General features: G+C 44.2%; 1 protein-coding gene across 1 annotated transcript in view; it reads left to right on the top strand.

Moving 5' to 3' along the window:
• The window catches only part of DYNC2H1 (dynein cytoplasmic 2 heavy chain 1), an 807,725-nt gene that overhangs the window by 271,361 nt on the left and 512,294 nt on the right, over positions 1–24,070 (top strand). Inside the window, exons 53-57 of the mRNA XM_082246437.1 lie at positions 720–874; positions 12,153–12,290; positions 15,115–15,228; positions 18,016–18,176; positions 23,808–23,931. Coding sequence (XP_082102563.1) covers positions 720–874; positions 12,153–12,290; positions 15,115–15,228; positions 18,016–18,176; positions 23,808–23,931 — 692 coding nt within the window. The remainder of the gene's footprint in view (positions 1–719; positions 875–12,152; positions 12,291–15,114; positions 15,229–18,015; positions 18,177–23,807; positions 23,932–24,070) is intronic.

The following is a 24,070-nucleotide window of genomic DNA, read 5'->3' as shown; positions in this document are numbered from 1 at the left end:
AATAACCAGTTCATTGTGGGAGATAGAGCATCTGTTGTTACAGCGTGTATTTGCACAGAAGCACAGTATAATGAAAAAGTAAACAATAAGTATGAAAAGCAGAAGCATTCCAGTGTAAACTCTTATATAAGAAGTTGCAGAAACCCCCTAACCCTTAAAGGGGTTCCATCCATCTTTAGCAATATATAGGGTCTCATTTTATACTTCTCTTCTCTTAGCAAGATGTCCCTTAATAATGTCCTCATTATCAGATATATATTGATATAGGTTCATTATATTACATGAAGTATTGGGACGCCTGCCTTTACATATACAAACTTTAATGGCATCCCAGTCTTAGTCCATAGGGTTCCACTCTTTGCAGCTTTAACAGCTTCAACTCTTCTGGGAAGGCGGACATAAACACACACACACACACACACACCAGAAGGAAGGGGAGAGAGAGAACATTCTAGGTAACTTCAGTCTCTGAATGAGAAGGACTTTGCAAGCAAAATGGAGTATTTTGTGTATAAATGAACAATACAGTGAAAGTCTTTGTCAATGTAACTGCAAGAATAACATAAGCACTTTGGAAGGACGGTGCCTAATTACAGTAAATAACAGCATGAATACCTGGATCCTACAGAACCTACCTGCAGTTTTAATTAAGAAAATGGTGCTAAAATAAAAGCCATTTGATCTATTCAATCATATTTTTTCCTGTTGTGCTTTCAAAGGTGATTCTGACTTTTATAACTCCTTTCTGATGATCCATGAGTCTTGCAAAGCACACGGTGCCACTCCAAGACGATACATGACCTTCCTTCAGGTATATGAGGCACTTTTCAACAGCAAGAGAACAGAGCTAACCGAAAAACAAAAACATTTACAGGTAGGTAAAAAAGAATAGCCTTAACTAACTAAGACAAACTAACTAAGACAAATATTTATGCTCACCTAAAAATTTTCACTTCTAAAACACTATAGCGAAGATGAAATCATTTTTTTTAGAGTTAGACATGTACAGTAACTGTTAAAGGCCCTGTTTTCTTATTTTTATTTATTTTGTGACATAAAACACTGTTTTCTCGTTACTTCACAGCTACCGTAGCTGTATTTCAAAAGACAAAGTCTAATACGCATTACTCTGCAGATGGTGACAATACCTGCCACTTCATGGTATAGAGGAGTATTTCACCTCCTTCCTTGTGACATTACTCTTGTTTAGTAGTCAATCACTAGGCTCAAGCACTGTTGTATGACTCACACACTAGTCATTATATTTCTGGTTGTGTGGATGGAACTGTATGGGATAGTTGGTAAGTTTCGCATAGGGGGGTTGGAGAGGGTGGGGGACCTTTGCAGAGTCACTGTCAGTTCACCTTGCATGGGTAAGGTGACAATGTTTCTTTAAAGGATGTTCACTTTTTGGGAAAAAATAATAAATGCATATTTTTTTGCAGATAAAGAAAATGTGCATTTAGTATTTTTATTTTTTGAACCTGTAAAGCATTGCACGAGCAATCAGGTCTCCAGCAGATCTGCCAGTATATCTGCTTGCCCGTACATCCCATATGGGTAAGCAGATACAAACTGACAGGAAGCATAAAGGAACTACCATGGCGCTGCACAGCGCCGTGGTAGTTCATTGAAAACTACAAAGGCTGCCTGGCCTTGTCGTTTTCCATGATCGGAGCCCTGTCAATCAATGATGTGGCTGGGCGTGCGGAGCGCGGCACGGCCAAGTTTTTAAAAAAATGTGACCCCTAGCGCGGGAGAAGAACCCCACTAACTGTCATAGCGGGGATCGGGGAGGTGCAGTGGTGGGTGTAATGAAAGGTCAACTTATCCTTTAAGAAGCAGCAATGTTAGTGATTCTCTTTGTAAACTGACTGACATGGATGCCTGGTGAAAATTACTTTTTTTTTTGTGAAAAAAAAAATAACTTTTTTTTTTTTTTAAGGGTAGCCAGACTTCTCTGCATGGCTACCCTATTTTCTCTCCTCTAAAATACCCATTATGATTATAACTTCCCCACTAATGTTAACAACCCAGCTACATCCCAACTTTTCAACTTGGACAACAGTCCTCGACTCACTCTGGTGGTACTACCTTGACCTTGTTTTCTCCCATCTTTGCATCCCCCACAATCTCAATCTCTTTCTTCTCCGACTACAACCTCATCACTTTCACAATGTCCTTGTCTCCAACCACCTGTCCCTCCAAGCAAAAAACAATAACCCAAAGAAAACCTTCGCTACTTTGACCCTTCTCTTTTGTACTCTGCAACTGACCACCTGCATGACAAAATCGCACCCCTGTTTTGCCCTGACCTGGCCTCTGTCTGTCTCTCTTGCTCCTCTCACCACACGAAACATCAGGCCCCAACCATTACAACCTTGGCAGACTGAGGACACCAGAAATCTTAAGAGACATAGCCGCGCACTGGAGCAGCAAATCACAGCAAGCATTTACCCTATATAAATCTACTGCCTTAAAATATAGTTCCTCCCGCTATGCTGCCAAGCAAGCCTTCTTTGTCATGCTCATTAATACTCTGTTCTCCAGTCCTTGTCTCTTCTCTACTTTTAACGCTCTTCTTTCTCCACCTCCACCCAGTAACTCGCCCACTGCTCACAAGATTGGCAATCACTTTAAAAACAAGATTGATGCATTTCGTAGGGGCATCTCCACTGCACAGACACCCCCCCCCCCCCCACACACACTTAACATACCCTGTACAAAACCACTCTCAACCCTTTCTTCTTTTGATCTCGCTACTACCGGAGAGGTCGCTAATTTTTTCACAGAAGCCTGCCCTACCATCTGTCCCCAGGATTCTGTTCCCTTACAACTACTACGGTCACCCTCTTCTTCTATCCTATGCTCCCTCACTCACATCTTCAGGCTCTCCCTCTCCACTGGCACCTTCCCTCTAAAACATGCACTGATCACCCCCATACTTAAAAAGCCCTCAATGAACCCCACCAGCCTGAACAACTTAAGACCCATCTCCTTGCTCCCCTTTGCTCAAAACTTTTAGAACGCTTAGTCTACAACCGTCTGGGCTCCTATCTCACTGACAACAACCTTCGCTTACTACACTCCACTAAAGCTGCCCTGCCAAAACTCACTAATGATCTACTAACTGCTAAAACCAATAACCACTACTCCATACTCCTACTACTAGACCTCTCTGTGGCCTTTAATACTGTTGACCATCCCCTCCTCCTCAGAAAACTCAACTCTCTTGGCCTTCCAGACTCTGCTCTCTCCTAGTTCTCCTCCTACCTATCAAAACACTCCTTCAGCATTACCTGTAACTCTTTTCTGCTCCTCTCCACCTTTTTTTTTTGTAGGGTCCCTGAAGGTTCTGTCCTCGGACCCCTCCTCTCTTCTAGTTATACTTTTTCTCCCTTGGTCACATGATAATCTCTCAAGGCTTCCAGTACCATCTCTATGCTGATGACACACAAATATATCTCTCTACTCCTCAGGTCACTCCTTCACTCTGACATATCAGCATGGATGTTGCACCACTTCCCCAAATTAATCTTTCTAAAACTGCGCTCATAATATTTCCTCCAGCACATGCCCCTACCCCTGACTTCCCCATCAAGATCAATAATAAAGCCATCAGTCCCCCCTCTCTTACCAGGGGTCTAGGTGTAATCCTTTCAGTCCTTTCAGGCCCAAATCCAATCACTGAACAAATCTCGCAGACTTCCTCTCCGTAACATCTCCAAAATACACCCCTTTTTAACCGTTGAAACCACTTAGCAGCTTATTCACTCCCTTGTTATCTCTTATCTTGACTATTTTAACTCCCATCTCATTGGCCTACTTCTCTGCAGGCTATCCCCTCTTCAGTCTATCATGAATGCTGCTACCAGACTCCTCTACCTTACCAACAGTTTAGTGTCTTCCACCCCTCTCTGCCCATGCCTCCACTGGCTTCCCATTGCCCAACGAATAAAATTCAGAACATTATCAATAACATTGACTTAATAAGCCTACTATAAGTACAAAAATCACACTAACAGCGCTAATAGTGTACATAAACAAAAGAATATCAAACATGTGCAAAGTTGTCTAAGTTATCCCAGTATCAGTACAAAGTCACACAAGCAGCGCTAATAGCGTACACAAATCTATACGCCGCAATAGATCCCTCCAATGTCCAAGTGAACAGAATTGGATTAAAAAGGATCGCAGAAAAAGTCCATGCTCCAATGGTAACTTAGTGCACCTCCACTGCACCACTGTGAAGCCCCTCTGCAATTCACACTCGCCAGATGCGACTGTTACTGCGCCTTTATCCAATCACTATAAGGCTTATGCCACCCGAAGGATCCAAGTCCCGCTGCTCACCAAAACAGAATGGTCCAGATGATATTCAGCCAACAGTGCTTGAAGTAGTCATCCTGGCTGATTTTTCTGCAGTTAGAAAGGACTTTCAGAAGTTCATTGGCAAGTGTTGATTTTCCACCATTTGTCTCTCCACCAATTCCAACAATGAACGTTTTCATGGCTTTTTCCAGAGCCTCTACCATCCTCTTGAACTCACTACCCCAATTTGTCTGGTTATCTCGTACACTTTTTGGTGATCCCTGAAAACTCATCTGTTCAAGAAGGCCTATCCTGCCTTCAGCTAACAGCCACATGTTCTACTTTTCCCTTCAGTTCATCCCTCACATTTACTACCTTTTGTTTCACCAGCCCCTTCCTATTAGATTGTAAGCTCGCAGGAGCATGGCTCTCCTAACCCTCTAGTATTGAAATGTATTGTTGCTGTATTGTCTCCCTTTATATTGTAAAGTGCTGTGCAAACTGTTGGCGCTATATAAAAGCTGTATAATAATAATAAATCAAAATAACATGAGTTCTACTTTTGTGAATCTAGGTTTTTGTGGTTGTAATGAATCTCATGAAATCCAATTGATATCATTACCATCTTGGTATTGTGGCGGCCTCATTGGATTTCTTGATTTACTTAAAGCGAACCCGTGCTTTGCCCCACTTGCATTTACTCACTGTATATTCCCTGCCACACAATACTGTTTGGGCTATGGGAGCAAAGAATGAATACCTGGGAGTTTTGAGTATTGTTGCATAAGTGACTCACTCTCTTGAAGGCCAATTGACTCCACAATGCACTGCAGCAGATGCAATTTATTAAGTTGTGGCAGGTCATTTGTTTTGTTTTGAACAGGTCAGCGCACCTAAATACATGATTAAAAAAAAAACTGCTATGCAATTTTCAAACAAATGAGCACCACATTGTACTGTATATGTGTGTAAGGATTACGTTTACAATAAATGGCAGTACACTGCAACATACATATGCAGTTCAATGCTATAACATGTTATGGTGTGCTTCACAATGTGAGGAACCCTTACTTTCCATGAAACAGCACTGGATGCCTAAATGGTCAATTTTTTCAGACACCGGTGCTGTAGCTCTATACAATATATTCTTCAGCAAGAGCAGCTTAGAGCTTACTCAGGGTTCCTTTTCTTCTCTATGGTGTTCAACTAAGCACCAGGAAAGTGATGCTGTGTAGTGACCTCCAACATCTGCTTGTGCAGGTGAATCTGAAAAAAAAGTGAGTTTATTTTTCCCCATTAAACAATATTTTACTTTCAATAGATTTTTATTGAAATTCAAGTACAAGAAAAAACAAACATACAATATGCCAATTCAAGTTATAACAGTGACAGTAAATAGCCGTGTCAAAGCTTGAAGAAATGAAATGCATACATATGCCGCCCATAAGACAAGGACGTTACGTGTGCAGAAGGAGTAACATAACAAGAAAGCAGTAAATTCAAAAGTTATCCAGAGCAACTATGCAGTAAAAAAAAAAGAACAAAACGAAGAAAGCCAAACCGTGAGCTCTACCTCAGCTAGTAGTTGGGGAGAAATACGGGCTCTGTAACCATGGTTGCCATTCAACATGAAATCTAGGGCCTCGGGAATTAGAATATGCAAACGCCTTTTCCAACGAGCACTGCAGGTTTACCTGACGAGTAACTTCCATGTGTGAAGGTGCAGTTGGCTGTTTCCAGTGTCGTGCAATGACCGTCCTGGCCGCTACCAATATGTGTACAGATATCGTCCTCAAAGGGGGTGGAAATGAGTCTAAACCCAACAGGAGTAGGGCCAAGACAGGGTCAGGATTCCTGAGAATACCAGTCGTGGTGGATAGGATCTCAGACACCTTTCTCCAATAACTAGAAAGGCCCTTACAGGACCAAAAGATGTGTAGCAGTGACCCTGTTTGATCACAATTACGCCAACAGGTAGGGCTATGGGAGTCAAAGATCTTCGATAATCTATAAGGGGTTAGATACCATTGGGTAAGTAGTTTTTGGGCTTGCTCCCAATGATTAACACATTGGGTGGATTTATAAGAGTTGCGAATGGCAATTTTCCATTGGGGTTCGGAGAAAGATGTTTGTAGTTCCCTCTCCCACGCAAACATAGGGGGAGATTTTGAAAAGACTTGTTTGTCTCCAAGGGCGTAATAAAACAGCGAGATACCTTTCACCGAGGTGGAGGGGGGCAAGAGGAAGTTACACACAGATGTGGGCAACTTAATTAACGGAGGGGGATGTTTGCGCATGAGACTAGCTATGCTGTTGTACGAGTACAACGCTTGTGGGGACAAGCCAAATTCCGAACGTAAAGCCTCAAACGATTTAAGGGAGTTGGATTGGAGAAGCTGATGCACTGTTTTGATCCCTGCTGCCTGGAAGTTAGCGATGTTTGTGTAGGGAAGTAGCGTACGTATCGTGGAGATTGGGAGCTGGACGGATATGGTCCGGGAGGTGTCAGGAATTTGTTTAAGAAGGGATCTCCACGCCACCAGTGTAGCTTGGGTGGGCAGAGGTAGACTGTGGATATCAAGCGGTTTCCATACGTCGGCGAGTAGCAAGTCTGAGAGGGAATTCGTTTTGGAAAGGGTAGATTCAATAGAGATCCAAGGTGTAGTAGGGTGGTCTGCAAACCAGTGGCGCAGAGATGCTAGGTGGGAGGCAGTGCAGTAATCAAGTAGGTCAGGGAGCCCCAGGCCACCTACCGATTTGTGTCTGAGCATGTGGGAGCGTGCACATCTAGCCCTTTTCTTCTGCCATATAAATGAATGCAACAATTTGGAAAAGGGAAGAATGACCTTTCTGGGGAAGGGGACGGGAAGAGTGCGGAACAAGTATAAGAGCTTAGGCAGGCAGGCATCTTAAATGCGGCTATGCACCCCATCCATGACAGTTCGACCAATTTGAGTTTGGCGACATCTGCAGCTAGCGATTTCATGAGGGAGGAAGTGTTTACATTAACCATATTAGACGTAGGGAATGTCAAATCAATACCCAAGTAATGCAGGGGGTTAGTGGTCCATGTGTAAGGTAATGTATTCTGTAAGTGAGAACGTGCAGTGGGATGCACTCCCATGTTCAGTATCACTGACTTGCTAAAGTTGACCTTGTAGTAGGAAACTTTACTGAAGGACTGGAGGATGTTGTGTGTGGCAGGAAGGGAAACGACTTGGAGAGTGTGCCGGCAGATAATACTCTAGCGGAGGGGTTGGAATAAAGAGCGAGGATGGCAGATAAGATAGGGCCCGAAAAACCAAATTTCCGTAAAACGGCGTGCATGTACCCCCAGTGAACGCGGTCGAACGCCTTCTCCGCATCAATAGATAGCAGCAGAGAAGGCGTTCGAGTGCGCTCCGCATGATGCATCAAGTTGATCACGCGTCTTGAGGCGTCTGGGGCCTGCCAACCCTGGACAAAGCCCATCTGATCTGCCCCCACCAAAGTGGGTAGAATTAAGGCCATGCGATTCGCTATGATTTTAGCATAGATCTTAACATCCATGTTAAGTAAGGATATAGGCCTAAAGTTTGCTGGTGTATTGGGTGTTTTCCCAGGTTTGGGCAGAGTAGTTATGTTTGCCTGGAGCATTTCAGATGGCAGGGAACCCTCGTTTATGGCTTGTGCAAAAAGGGACAGCATGTGAGGGGACAGGATGTCTTGCATAGCCTCATAGTACTCATTAGTCAGTCCATCCGGTCCCGGAGATTTATTGGAGGGCATTGACTTAATAGTTTTCAATAATTCTAAGGGGGAGATGGGGCCGTTAAGAAAGGACAACGAGTCCTCAGATAAGGACGGGAGGTGTATGTGATGGAGGAAAGCTTGTATGTCCGCGTCCGTGGGTTGAGGTGTTGAGGTGTCAGTGTTCAGATTATAAAGGGCACTATAATAGTCCGCAAAAGCGTCTGCTATACTTTGGGGATGGGAGTGTTTCTGGTTAGTGTGTGGGTGTATAATGGAGTCAATTCTATTTCAGGTTCGCCTAGCTTTAATGCGAGAGGAGAGGAATTTACCCGCCTTATTGTGCGATGAATAGTACGTCATGCGTAATCGTGCTAGTAATTTGTCGTGCTGCTCGGTCAGCAACCTGCGGAGGTCGGCAGGAAAGGGAAGTTAGCCGAGAGGCATGGTGCAGTGAAGGGGACTTTTTATTCAGCTCGTCAAGGGAGTGAATCTCCTCAGTGAGGTTTTGAAGGGCAGCGTTACGTTTCTTTTTCAATCTAGAGCCTGCCTGAATTAACATACCCCGGATGAACACTTTATGGGCATTCCACAGGGTTGTGGGGGAAGTGTCAGAGGCATTGTTATTAAGAAAGAAATCTCGCAGGTGTTTTTGCAGGTGTTTTAGGGAGTCTGGGTCTGCAAGAAGGGAATTGTTACATCTCCAAATGAAGGAGGTGGTAGAGGGTGGGCATGTAGAGAGGGTCATGTGAACCGCAGCATGGTCTGACCACGTGATGGAGGATATGGAGGTGTCAGAAAGAAAGGGCAACGTAGCAGAGTCTACAAGAAACATGTCTATTCTGGAGTACGTATTATGGCTCGCGGAAAAGAAGGAATAGTCCCTCTCCTCCGCGTGCTGATACCTCCAAACATCATGTAGGCCTTCTGAGTGTAGCAGTGAGGCTAGGGATGGGGGCTTGGTTTTAGGCTTAGCTGAAGAGTCCAGGGCATGGTCGGCAACCAGATTAAAGTCCCCACACATAATCAATTTACCTACCAACAACTTGGAAACCTTGGAACACAATTTGCTTAGGAAAGACAATTGACGTACATTAGGAGCATACACATTGACAATAGTATATGGGCATTGATTAATAGTGCAATTGATAATCAGGAAACGGCCTTCCCTGTCCTCCACCAACTTAGAGAAGGAGAAGGACAGGGAGTTCCGAAAAGCCAGCATCACCCCTCTTTTTTTAGCTGTATAAGAAGCCTGGAGCACGTGTGGATAATCGGGGTGGGTACACCGGGGAACGCTCCCAATCTGAAAATTAGTCTCCTGTATCGCCAAAACGTCAGCTTTAGCCTCGCCAGCCTCCCTCCACATCGAGTGGCGTTTTGCGGGGTGGTTCAACCCCTTAACATTCATAGAAAGGAATTTAACAGCCATCTAAGTTCCAGAAAGGGTACATGTGGACGTGGACGGGCCAGGAGCAAAGGGGATAAGTAGCACTTGTAGGGTGAGGAGAGGCTGGCGCATCCATTGGAGGCTACGGGATGGAAGGGCTATGGAGACAGTACCTGAGAGGTTTTCCAAACCTGGCTGCAGAGGCAACCGTTGCGAGTTCGTAGGGCGGGTAAGCGCGGAAGTCCCGCTGTGAAGTTCCATGGGTAGGGCAGATGCGAGCAGCTTGCTGCGTAGATTCATCCGGGAACAGCTGAGGAAGGTGAATACTGCAGACGGGTAGAAAGAAGGCACATCATGTGGTACGGCACTGTTGGCATAACTGAGGACAACAACAAAACAAACAAAACAGTCAAGAAATAAAAAGGGCATGGCCCCTCAGGGCCAAAGGGGTAGCTGTAGCTACAAAAGCTGTAGGGGGAAAAGAGCACGGTGGGGTGTGCACCTTAGGGGCAGGAAGGGCCGGGCACGCCCGGCTAGAGCCAATAGTAAGTGTTACTTGTGTCGGCTGCGAGATCTCGATGATCTGGATGCAACTTGCCATTCAGGTTGTACACGAGGAGGTAGTTGAGGTGGAGCCTTAGTGGACGCTGGACCTGTGTCATCGGGTACAATACCCCATTGGCGGAGCAGGCGCATTCCCTGTTCGATTGTGGTGACTTGAGATGAGGAACCCTGATGGGTTATACACAGTTTCGCTGGATACTTCCACTTGTAAACTATCTTGTGGTTGCGTAGGGCCTTTGTTATAGTGTTGAGGTTGCGACGTTGTTGTAAGGTGTATTGAGAGTAATCGGGTAATACTTGTACTGCCGCAGCCCTTTCTGGTAGATGGTCCCTTCGCCGGAATGCGTCCAGGATTTTCTCCTTTGCCTGGAAAAAGTGGATACGGAGCAGGACGTCTCTAGGAACATCATTGGGGAGAAAAGAGAATTAGTGATCCTGTGGATCCTATCTATAGTCAAATCAGAGTTTGTTAGTGCAGGAACAACTTGTTGGAAAAGATCTCGCACGAAGTTAGGAAGCTGGTTAGGCATTACCGTTTCCGGGATGCCGCGTATTTTCAGGTTATTGCGACGGGACCTGTCCTCCAGGTCCGCAAGTTTGGCCTGTATACGGTTAATATCGGTTTGCTGGGCAGTGTGCGTGTCCACCAGAGTATTATATGATACGGTAAATTCATCCATCTTGCATTCAATTGTATTGACCCTCTCCCCCATACCATGCAACTCCCTCTGACAGTATGCGATGGAAGAAGATACTGTAGTCTGCATGGACTTATGCATCAAGGACAGCATGTCTCTCAAGGCACTATCGGAGATAGGCTGGCCTGTTGTGGGGATAGAGGCAAAGGGGTCCGGTTCAGGGACAAAGGACCATGTATTTGGCGGGGCAGAAGCAGAGTCCTGAACGCTCACGTCCATGTCTGTGCTGCGAGATGTGCTGTGTCCTCCCTCCCACCGCGGCTTCGATTTCGCCGGGCTGTGGGTAGATGGAGTGGAAGGGGAGGAATCGGCAGAGCGCGCCAGCCTCATCTGCTTTCCTGTGTCCTCCGTGTCTCGTCGCGCCGGTGACGTCATTGCCGCGCCGGGGCTTGTAGTCCTTCTTGTGATGCGAGGCTCCGGCGCCATTTTGTGTGCGACCCGAGGCCGCCGGATAGAAGAAATCGGACAGTTTACGAACCGCCGGTAGATCCGTTTTCCGTCCCGCCATGTCTGTCAGGTGCAGGGAAAGTTCCCCTAGAGATCTGTATGTTTGTGAGGTAAAAACACTCACTCTGATGGGCCGTAGATGCAAAGTTAGCCGAGCGTGCAACGGAGCTCCTCTGCTAAGCGGCCATTCAGTCCGGCGGTCGCCACGCCCCCCCCATTAAACAATATTTTAATGCAACACAAGATTATTTCACTGCATTTAACCACCACAATACAAATACCATCACATTCAAGAGGTGCTATACTCCCCTCCCCAGCAGCCCTGCATCTTGCGGCTTCTGTTACTGTCTTTGATATTCAACATTTTATATTTGGAATTTTAAGGTGCCTGTATCCCCCCACCTGCTGCACCCCATAGTTCCAGCCCCTGACCCCTGTCATATCAGATTCCTGTTGTGACATAGGGGTTGGAGGCTGGAACCATGGTGCGAGGTGGGGGTGGACATCCAACATTCCTGGAGGTGTCAATTGCCAAAGACCCTGATGGCGGCTGCACCACTGAAACAGGTCTTTTTACCACTTAATCACAGTAAACTAGGTCCTTTGTAACATTCACACATTAATATGCCACAGTCTGACAGCATTTGAATTGTTTTCTGGGTTCTCAGTCATGGATATTATTTTTGACAGGTGAGTTAATAATGTTAAACAGACCAGATTTTAACTGCAGAATGTTAATATTTTATTATAAAGCCAAATTAATTAGGTAGTTAAGATAGCGATTTATTAAGAGCCAAGTTCTCATCACATGTGCTGGTTATCAGTTTGTTGAACTGATACAGGAAGAAGGAGGTGGGGAATAGCAGCCAGGACCCTTATTATGTTGGGGCTCACAATAAATGTTGGGATACATCTGGGTCTTACATCTCCCTCTGAATCTCTGATTGTTGCTCATGGAAGGGGAATTGCCAGTACAGTATCCTGTTTTTCTGATGTGATGCTTTGTTGTGTAGGCTGGTGTATCAAAGCTGAATGAAGCCAAGTCTCTGGTAGATGAGCTGAAGAGCAAAGCTGGAGAACAAAGCTTATTGTTAAAAAGCAAACAAGCTGAGGCTGATTCTGCGCTCCAGGAGATCACCACATCTATGCAGGTAATAAGGGAATTTGTGATCTGCTGCCCATAATGATTCTGGATGAATATGGATGATAGAGTAGAATTACAGTGTGTTCCTGCTAATTAAAATGTATGAACAATATCGAATAGAAAAGCTATCAAATCTGCCTTTCTGTTTGGCTGCCAAATACAAACCACTTAAAAAAAAGTAATATAAAAATAGCTTTTAAGTTTTTACAAAAAATACTTTGAGTTAAGCAGACCAAATTGTTCAAACTTTTAAAGAAAGACCCCTAACAATGAAAGCGTTCTGTTATATCTGTAACATAATTGCAAACAAAATACCTGTTTATCCTCTGAGAAATCTAGTGAACTGATAATTCCCTGTGCTCTTTGCCTCTGCTGACTATTAGCACTGTCCCAGTTCTGTTTTTGAGCTACAGAGCACCTTCCACTATAATATGGAGAAAAGGATGTTGTGTACTACTGTCTGATGTGGCGAAAAAGATAATTCAAGTTAATTGATTATACTGTATATAGTGAGTGTATATATGTTGAAAAAATAAAGTACAGTACTAGATTTTTTTTTTTTATAAAGTCAGTTATATTTTTATACCATTTTGATAATTTATTAAAAAAGTCTGATTTACATTTGACGTATCTTTCACTAATATGGCCAAAACCCACATATGTAACCCTCAAGACATCCAACATCAAGACAAGCGCATATTTTAGCTTTAACTAGTTTGGTACAAAACGACTTAAAGTGTTACTAAACCCACAACAGTAAAATCAGTGTGTACATGCAGTAATGTATGCTTGATATACACACTGTGAAACCTAAGGGGTTAATTCTGCGCATTGTGTAAATAGGCTGTTTGATGCAGTTTTCTCTGATCCTCCTCTTTTTACACAGTCCCCAATCTATCTCCTGATAGTACAGAGCCTTGGGGGCACTCTGTACATGCTCAGTTTGGTGTGTATTGCTGGAGAGTTAGTTTTTTTTTTTTTTTTTTTTGGGGGGGGGGGGGTCCATGTGATTGGCACAAGCTTTTACCAGACACTGATAGAAGTCACAAGACTGATATATACTGCTGATGAGAAAAGGTATTTAGCAGTTTAAATTTACTAAAATAATTGCATTTCCGTGTTACTCTGGGAGACTAGGTATAGTCACTGCAGGCTTCTGGGTTTAGTAACGCTTTAAGCTGGTTATACATGGTTATTTTATTTTTTTTATTCAGTCTGTGGGAATCTCTGATGTCAGAAGACACTGATTATTGACTGCAGCCACTGTTTGATAAAATAAAATGTTGAATTGATTTGGTACAGTCTGTTACCTCATAGGGAGGGGAGGGGGTGGGTGCTGCCTTTTACCTCCGGGGGACGAGGTGGTGTGTGCAGCCTGTCACCTCCCTTGTGTGAGCACCGCCTGTCACCTCCAATGGGAAGGTGTGTGCAGCCTGGCACCTAGAGAGGGGGGGGGCTGTGTTGGCACAACATGTCATTACTGGAGGGTGTGGGTATGTGCAGCCTGTCACACCTGGGCTGGCCCAGCTATTCTCCCTCCTCTTCATAGGTAAAGTGACCACAGAGAGGAAAGAGATTAGTAGTGCTAGGAGAAGGCGAGTGTGTGCCCTCTGGTGGCATGAGGGTGGCAGTGCAGGTTTTTCTGGCTAGCTCACCTGCCGCCCACCCCCAGCCATGTGGCCCGGCCCTTAACAGGCCATGGACCAGCACCGGTCCACTGCCCCGGTGTTAAAGACACCTGCTCTACAAGGTTAAAGGACCTGAAGAACAACAGGCAATGACAACCAGGCTTGTAGCCTGACTGAATCCATGTCCAAAATTCACCGAAAAGGAGAGGAAAGGGTGTTCTGCATTCCGGTCTTAGGTTGACAACGCTGCTCCTCTATAGATTCTGCATTGTAAGTTAGCATTGTTACGCTTGGACAGAAAGTGTGTTGGGTTCGCCAATGAAAATAAAGGTAAAAGTAAAGCTTGGAAAAAGAAAAATATTGCAGCCATCACATTTAAGGACTGGTAAGCTATGGAAATAGTCTTAGTTAGCCACTTTAGGTGTCGTGCTTTTTGGTGCAAAATAGTTGTATACCTTATACTATACGTAGATGCACTCTGTAGAATTTAAGCCTAAGTTGCAAACAGAGAACTTGTTCTAAGTTTGCTCCATGCACAGGTGTAGTTCTACTAAGTTCAAAGTATATTGATTACTGTGTCAGGGTAAACCCCATATACTAGTCTGAGATTTTACTAAGCAAAAATTATGCAAAGACAATAGGTTTTTTATTGTTTAAAAAGTATAAAGGATTGCTTAGAAAGCACTGATACTAGTTTAGAAGGTGTAGATGAAAAATGTGCACACTTAAAGGGTTTCACTACAATTTAACATTGCTTTGTTGTACAATATTCTGCTATTCCAGGAACACCATTTAGAAATCAGGGAGCGTGAGAGAAGCTTTTGACAACACCATTTAGATTGCTTGTTTATTTTAAAATCTGAAACCCGATTGGTGTTTATGGGCAACAACTTTGGTTTTTAGTACACAGCCTATCTGGAGGCATCCATTATTTATTATTATGCACCCTGCCAATGCAGTATTAATTAGAAACATCACTAAGTCATAAGCCATGAGATAATAGGGAATAATCTTTTTACAAATGCCTGTGAATGTAACTACAAATGTTCTGTCAGATGAGTTTATTTCTCAAACAGCTCATGTGTTGAGGCAATGGCATGCCTGGTAGCGAGACGATTCAGAAAAACAGTCATGGCAGACATCTGCTCTTCGTGCGCTTGTTGTGAGTGAAGTACTGAGCAATATGCTCTTTTTATCTTCCAGAATGCCAGCGATCAAAAAAATGAAATGGAGAAAATAAAACATAAAATAGCAGAGGAGTCTGCCAAGATTGAGGAGAGACAAAGACAAATTGATGATGAACTAAAAGACGTTCAGGTAACAAAACAGAATCTAACTTATGAAGCAATATAATACACAGAAGGATATTTAGAAGAGATATGTACAGGGTTATGCACATTATTTCACAATTTCTATCTGCTGATTTTAGCTGCAGTCAGGAGGCACCAGGCTAAGTTTGGCTGAGGCTGAGTTTATACTTGGCAATATCCAACTAGTCCTAGGACAGCCAGAAGGTACAGTATATGGCTCCATTAAAAAATGTACATTACAGGAACTTTTGAATGGGTTCACCTCCTATATTGCTAGCTAACCCCAATCCACAAGCATTTCAGTGCACCACAGTGCACAAATATGTACCATCTGAGATGCACTGCCAGCCCATTAAAATTAACAAGCTGCCTAAACTTAGTGCTTCTTAACGCATGTTAACAAACAGTTTTTTTCTTCTTTTCTCATTGTCCAACATCAGCTTTTTTATTTGCTCTCCGCATTCAGCCATGTGACATCTAAGAGCTGCAAAGGAAGTATTTTCACTCAGGGTTACCCGTTCAACACCCCTTATTTGTACTAGGTCAGGGGGAATTGCCCACCAGTCCTCCCCTGGACCAAGAAACAGCTCCTGCTGCAGCCTCTCACCTTGTGACTTGCTAAAGAGGGCCCTTGTTGAGGGGCAGATTCAGTGATGCTTGTGAGATTATTCACAATACATTGCAGGTTCAGTTGCATTTTTCCCTCTGCATTCCCATAGATTTGTATAGAAAGAGAAGCAGTTTAGCACAAAAGCCTGTTGACATTGGCCTGTACAAATGTTGCAGTCTGATCACCATAAGATAGGAGATTGAGGACATGCTTTCTCTTGCCTGCAGCAGACTAATGACATTATCTCAGCCTAGGCAAAGTTGGTTGGTCAAGAGTGGCATGACTCTTTAATGATATAATAAAAGGATGAGCAATAAAAAAAAAAAAAAAAAAAAGATTCTGTTGCGGAATATTGTAACACACCAGGAGTTCATTAATGCAGACTTGTAACTTACACTGCTAACTGACTATTTATTTTGTGGGTTGAAATGTTTCTCTGAAGTACTGCATGGTAGTCAGAATCGAAAAATCACATTGAAAGCCAACTTCTATGACTGCTGATACAGTTATTAGCTGGTTAAGTAATCTAGTGAAAGTTTGAAATGTATGTGTTACATGGGCTATGCACATCTGTCTTAGATTCTATAAAGACCATCCCGCTTGTAAAAACCTGGCATTTTATGCAGATGCTGCTATGTTCATGCATCTGATTATTTATTTATATTTGAGACCAGGATTTCTCAACCAGAGTTTCTTGGAACCTTAGGGTTCCTCCAGAGATTGTAAGGGTTTCTTTGAGCAATGAGCAGTTTCTACCTCTCAGGGACCACAGGTAATATCAGTTATCTTTCTAGCTGTGCTTACCCACTGGTAAACCATGTAAGAGTGCCCTTCTCCCACTGACCACTAATATAACGAGTTCTTTCCCCTTTAGCCACCAACCTATGGGAACACTACACCAACTACCAATATAGGAAGGCACTTTTCCACTGACCATCAACACTATTCCGACTACCAATATAATATAGGAAGGCACTTTTCCACTGACCATCAATCTAAGAGGCACTACAATTTTCACTGTTGGTGATTCTTTTGTGGTCATTATTATCTATTTGACCTCCGGAATTTATAACCCCTTTCTTGAACAGGCCATTTTTTGCAATACGGCACTGCGTTACTTTAACTGACAATTGTGAGGTCATGGAACGCTGTATCCACATAAAATGTGTATTTTTCCCCCACAAATAGAGCTTTCTTTTGGTGGTATTTGATCACCAATTGATCACCATAAAAAATTTTAAAAAGTCAAATTTCTTCATAGATTTATGCCAATATGTATTCTCCTACATGTTTTTGGTAAAACAAAAAATCCCAATAAGCATATATTGATTGGTTTATGCAAAAGTTATAGCATCTACAAACTATGGGATAAATACTGGAATTTTTGATTTATTTAGATTTTTTTTTATACTAGTAATGGCGACAATCAGTAACTTATATTAGGACTGCAATTTGTGGCGGACATTCTGACACCTTGTGGGAACCAGTAACACCAATAAAGTGATCAGTGCTAAAAATATGCACTGTCACTTTACTAATGACACTGGCTTGGAAGGGGTTAAGCATCTAGGGTGATTATAGGGTTAACTGTGTGCCTAGCCAGTGTTTTTGTGTACTGTGTGTGCTGTTTTTTGCTTTGCAGGGAAAGAAAATCCATCACTTCCCCCCCTGTCAGAGGAGAGCTCTGCCTTGTTTAGCGAAAATCAAGTGGGTGGCGACATCCATTCACCGACACACGCTGATCGGCTTCTGCTGTGACTAATCACAGCAGAAGCAGCACACCCCCTAGGCAGAATTGCAGAATCGCTTATATATACGTGGTACTGCACTGAACTACTGCACTGTAGCAGTAAATCTGCTATGGAGCGGTCCTTAAGTGGTTATTATTTGTTTCATTTCATGATCGTTACGTTACTGAAACATTTTCTTCCTTTAGAGCAGGGGAGTGTTAAATCTGTGCTGGGTGTCATGTATGCTAGATACACTACATTTTTTTATTCTTTTATGTATTAATATATTTACAACACACTGACTACACAAATGTGCCGTGAGCTAGAAATGTAATAATTTAGCTGGGGTTCCCTAAGACATGAAAATGATTTCAAGGGTTTCTCTGTTTTAAAAAAGTTAAGAAATGCCATGACTGTTCACACAAGCTGACACCATGAAGTTTCTTTTTTACAGCCTCTGGTTGAGGAAGCAAAGCAAGCAGTCGGGAACATTAAGCCAGAGTCTTTGTCTGAGATTCGTTCCTTACGTATGCCACCTGACATTATCAGGGACATTCTTGAAGGTGTGCTAAGACTCATGGGCATTTTTGATACTTCTTGGTTTAGCATGAAAAGGTAACGTATACATTCTTTACAAACAAATGTATTACAACTTTTACAGTTAATAACATCAGTTACAAAGGCATTGTAGTTTTTCTTGGTATTTACATGCTGCCTAGAGTATAGATAAAGTATATCATGTTAGTCAGTACGTTACTTCAAGGATGGCTGTATTTAATAGAGTGCATGCAAAAACATTGGAAGGTGCATTCAGTGCTAAGAGAGGGATGACCAGATTAAAGCACAGTGACTGCACAGATAACTGTAACTGGTCAGAAGCTAAATGTCATGTCTGAGGTGTGTTCAGTGCTAAAAGACAATTCATCAGTTTGGGGCTCAATGACTGCACATGTACCTGCACCTAACATGCAGTGTGCGAGGTGTATTTAAGCTGATGGCTAATCTGTTTATGATTTGCCTTCCTGCTCCCTCTCTATTTCCCAGCATACTAATTACATTTTTAGTAAAACCATTCCATTTTCAATACATCCCTTATGCAAGGGCACTGCACATAGCTTCCTGAGAATATTACTTCCTCAGTACTGCTCTCAAGTCCCCTCATCCTTGAGGCAGGCAGTGGGCTGGCTCTTAGGAGGAGTTATGCAAATATCAAAATACTTTGGATAGAAGTCAGTCTAGATGAGTGGTGATTCCTAAATAGACTTATTCTCTCGGCAATGTTGGGTAATGTATCTGCATGGGAGCAAAGGAAAAGTAAATAAAAAATGTTGTGAGGGACGCAAATCTGCTTTTTGTGGCCAGTGAAGGAAGAAAGCATCTGGTGGCTAGCTTATGTGGGAAAAACTAGATTTTTGTCTTACCTTAAAATCCTTTTCTCTGATGTTCATTGACGGACACAGCTCCAGATCTTCTTGACCCTTTGGTTTATGCTGCCCCCTACAGGAGTAGGACACTAAGCGAAAAAAAGCTGGACTACGCCTTTAGGGCAGTCCCAGGGGGTATACTCCCACTTCCTGCTATAGGTCTTCAGTTTTGTAACAAGCAGTGTCAGAAGAACATAAAACCCAACTGAATAGAGGGTTGGGTGCTGTGTTCATCAATAAACATCAGAGAAGGATTTTATGGTAAGAAAATCCAGTTTTCTCTTTCGTTTATTGACGGATACAGCTTTCTCTTCCATTCATTGGCAGGCACAGCTCCAGATCTTCCTGACCCTTGGGACATCCTAAAGCAGTGTCAACATGAGGGGTGGGAAGAACACAGCAAGAAACACACTTTCCAAAGGATAAACATAGCCAACTAGGTAAAACAGGAGCTCAACCAGGAACAACTGGAGCTCACCTGACAAAAAGCACCCTCAAAGAGGACTAATCCTATCCCAACAGCGGCCTGCAAAACCTTGTGGCCAAATGAAGCATCCGCAGATGCCAATACATCCACCTTATAAAATTTTGTAAAAGTGTGCACGGACAACAAAGTGGCTGCCTTGCAAAGCTGCACTACGACGTCTGATGGCCCAAGAGGCACTAAGCGCCCTCATAGAATGCGTCTTAACAGGCAAAGGAGGATCCTGACCCTTAATGGAATAGGTCTGCACCAACGTCTACCTGATGCATCTAGAAAATGGTAGCAGTAGATGTGGCCAGCCCCTTACAGGGTCCATCCGTAAGGACAAAAAGAGAATCTGAACTATTCAGTCTCCACCAGGTACACCCTGATTGCCCGAACCACATCCAAAGAATGTAAGGCAATCTCTTTAGGATGCTTAGGACACAAGGACGGCAACACAATGTCTTCATTTAAATGGAAACCAGAGATGACTTTAGGAAGGAACGACTGGCAGGGACTAAGCACCACTTTGTCCCTGTGGACCACCAGATAGGGTGAACGACAAGACAACGCAGCCAACTCCAACACCCTGCATGCAGAAGTAATAGCCACCAAGAAGACTACCTTCTGTGACAGAGTACACAGGGAAACCTCACAAATATTTTCAAAAGGCGGTTTCTGAATAACCGACGGCACCAAATTGAGGTCCCACGGAGGTAACGGAGATCTCATCGGGGGAGCCAGGTGGCGGACCCCCTAAAAAAATTTTGAACCAAGGAATTTGTGGCCAATGCCAAAATCTGCCCTTTGATGGTACCCAAGGCCAAACGCTGATCTACACCTCTTTGGAGAAACTCCAAAACACGAGACACCAAAAAGGAACAGGGGGAGACCCCCCGAAACTCACTCCAAGCAATGTACACCCTCCAGACTCAATGATAAATATTCCTATAAGTAGATTTTCTGGCTTTTAACAGCATAGGAATCACCGAATCAGACACACCTCTATCCTTCAGCACCTGGCTTTCAACAGCTAAGCCAAGTCAAGTCAAGCCAGCGACTGTAAAGCAGGGTGGAAGATCAGTTCCTGAGCTAACGGACCTTCTCTGAAAGGAAGTCTCCAAGGGACATCGGCGACCAGCTGTAATAGGTGTGCATACCAGGACCTGCGAGGCCAGTCCGGAGCCACTAGGGTGACCGAAATCCCTTCTGCCTCGATTCTTCACTGAAGTGTTATCGGGGGGAAATGCTTACATCAGACGATACTGGTCCCAAAGAGCCACCAGAGCATCTGTGGCGTCCGCCAGAGGATCCCAAGACCTTGCTACGAGCCTCTGCTCCTTCCTGTTGAGATGAGAGGCCAACAAGTCCACATTGGGAGTCCCCCACCAGAGACACAGTTGATGAAACATCTCCTGGCGGAGAGACCATTTTCCCTGATCCAAAGTCCGCCTACTGAGGTAGTCCGCCTGCCAATCTTCTACCCCTGGAATAAGCGATAGCTGGAATGAACTGTTCTGCCCACCTTAAAATTCCGGCTACTTCCCGGGCCACTAGGACACTTTTGGTGCCCCCTTGATGATTGACATATGCCACGGCCATGGCATTGTCCGATTGAATCCTTACCGGGCGCCCTTGCAAATGAACCATCCATTGGTTATGTTTATTGATCGGCAGGCTGGACTCCTTCAGAGTCCAAACCCACTGAGCACAAACCATGCCCAAGACACCTCCCCACCCAGACCGGCTAACATCCGTTAGGACCACTGTCCAGTACAGGGGGAGAAAAGATTTTCCCTGTTGAAGCACCGGAGCCACTAGATCAGGGATCCCCTCGTACCCCGGCTCAACAGGATCAGATTGTCTAGAGACTGTGGCTTCTTGTTCCATTTTGCAAGAATCTCCTTTTGCAGAGATCTGGTATGGAACTGAGCAAATGAAACCGCCTTGAAGGTGGAGACCATCAAGCCCAGCACTTGCATACAAGTCCTGAGAGATGACCACTGGTAAGGACAAAACACTGAGGCTGAGGCCATGTCTAGGGTCAGGGTCAGGCTCAGATAGTCCAGCTTGGTGGATGGGACCAGACCAGATTTTTGGAAATTCAGTTTCCATTCGAACTCTTGCAGAATTAGCACCAAAATGTCCAGACTGTCTTTTAAGGCATTCAGAACGCAGAAGGAGGTTGTCCAAGTACCCCAGTACCACAATCCTCTTCTGCCTTAGCAATACTATCACCGGGGCCAAAACTTTTGTGAACACCTGAGGAGCTAAGGTGAGACCAAAGGGTAGCGCCATGAATTGATAGTGCTCCTCGCCCACGGCAAAGTGAAGAAAATGCAGATGTCTGACATATGTTGGGATATAAAGGTAAGCATCCTTGATATCGATAGAGGCCAGGGAATCCGCTTGATGAAGGGATGCCACTACCATGTGAATGGGCTCCATTCAAGATTTCTGAACTTGCACAAAGCGGTTCAAGGCCTTTAAGTCCAGAATTGGATGGACCTTGCCTTTCTTCCTGGGAACAATAAATAGGTTTGAATAAAACCCCTGAAAGCAATCCGATTCCAGAATCGGTACAATGGCCCCCTGTAAAAGCAAATCCTGTACCACCCCAAGAAGACCTCTTAGGCAATCTGGGGCCAAACACAGGTTGGAAGGGAAGAACCTTGCCCGAGGCAAGGACCAGAACTTAATCTTGTAACCGGGCCAAATGAACTCATGGACCCATTTGTCTTGAATTAAGGAGATCCACGGATCCGGAAAGAAGCGAATTGGAACCCGCTCTCGACTTCCTAGGCCAAGGGTCTCTTGGAACCCCCTGCGGGGTAACGGCTGACTTTAAATCCTGGTCCTTAGATCCCGAGAGACGAAAGGACCGCTTATGGGTCGGGAAGAAAGGGCCACGTTTGCAATGAGACTCTTTGCTATTAGCAAAATGGTGGCTAGACGCGGCTCCCAGGACCCCCAGAGGACCCCCAGGTACACTAGGACAATAAGGGGGGACCCTGCTAGGGACCCCCGCCAGCACCATCCCCCCCAAAAAAAACATGTTTTGCGCGTTTTGCTGGTCCCCAGCACCCGCTCGACACCTCCAAACTAAAAAAACAGGCATGAGCGCCCCGGGGGGTGGTATGCAGAGGGACCTCGATAGTGAGGGGGAGCGACATGAGGGAAGAAAGGGCACCTGGGGGGTCTGACCAACCCAGGGAGGGGCCCACTTCCACCCTGAAAAACCATCAGAAGGGAGAGAGGACACTACTCATCACATCATGGGACCAGGCGGGCACCACTCCGGGCAGACCCCCACACCATCTTGGAATGGGGGTGCTGTGGGCCAGAGGCACGCTGCGATTCAGGTCGTGACCAGGGCTATGCATCTCCGTGAGGTGTTTAACTTGCTGGCCAGCCCCCGTCCAGCATGGAGCTAAGGTTGGGTCCCTCTCACTGGCCAGACTGGGAGGAACGTAAGGATCTAAGATATCCAGTCCGTCGCCCAGTCCCGCACTTGATTGTAGTTCTCACAGTAGCAGAAAATAAAAGAAAAAATTCAGTTTAAAAATGACAAAATGCTAGGACCAGAGATCCCACCAGGGAACTAGTTCCTTACTCCTGACTAGGCAGAAAAAACTGAAGACCTATAGCAGGAAGTAGGAGTATACCCCCCGGGACTGCTCTATAGGCGTAGTCAAACTTTTTTCCGCCTAGTGTCCTACTCCTGTAGGGGGCAGCATAAACTCATGGGTAAAGAAGATCTGGAGCTGCGTCCGTTAATGAACGAAAGAGAAATAAAAAATTTACTGGAAAAAAATCTAATTGTGCCAGATTAGCCAAACCAGACAACCATCCTCTCATGCCTGTAGGGAAATTAATGGAAACAAAAACTGTTTAAAGTGTATGTGCTGCCAAAACATTTTCCTTTTAAATTTGAAATTAAACCATCAACATCAGCTGTCCCTTTTGATATAGATGTGGCTGTGTGGGACTCCGCCAGCACAGCCGCGTCATTACTACAAGTCACATCTTCCTCCAGAGCAGACGGACTTGTAGTACTCAATGGAACACAAGTCCGGTGATCACTGCTCTCGTAGTTTGACACTTTATCCAACTCTTCAACTGAATGCCAACAGTACAGGCAGTGAGCTGGAGTAAATGTCTACAGGAGCTTGCCATTGCAACCACGGTAGGTAGATAATTAAAAACAAATTATTTTTTTCCTGCAAAAAATATGTGCATTTATTATTTTTCTAAGGTAGACTTAGCCTTTTAATATATTTATTTCCAATGTTTGACTATATAAAACATATCTGAAAGCACACTTTTATGTTATTATTTGGTGTATTTCTTTTATAGCTTTCTTGCAAAAAGAGGTGTGCGGGAGGAGATAGTGACATTCGATGCTAGAAACATCTCAAAAGAAATACGTGAAAGCGTGGAGGAACTCCTTGAGAGGAATAATACATCTTTTGAAGCCAAGGTACCTTGCTCCATATTTACAGGACCCTTGTAGTTCTTTTTACTTTTAGATTTGTTTCACATCTTAAATTACATTTTATACATTTAGTCTGTTGTCATCTGAAGTCCTTGTGTACCATGGTAATGAATGAGCCTGCACA

This window comes from Pelophylax lessonae (assembly GCF_965119305.1).
Source record: "Pelophylax lessonae genome assembly, chromosome: 2".
Taxonomy (NCBI): domain Eukaryota; kingdom Metazoa; phylum Chordata; class Amphibia; order Anura; family Ranidae; genus Pelophylax; species Pelophylax lessonae.
Note: the sequence above shows the minus strand (reverse complement) of the source record. Positions and strands in the feature narration are given on the sequence as shown.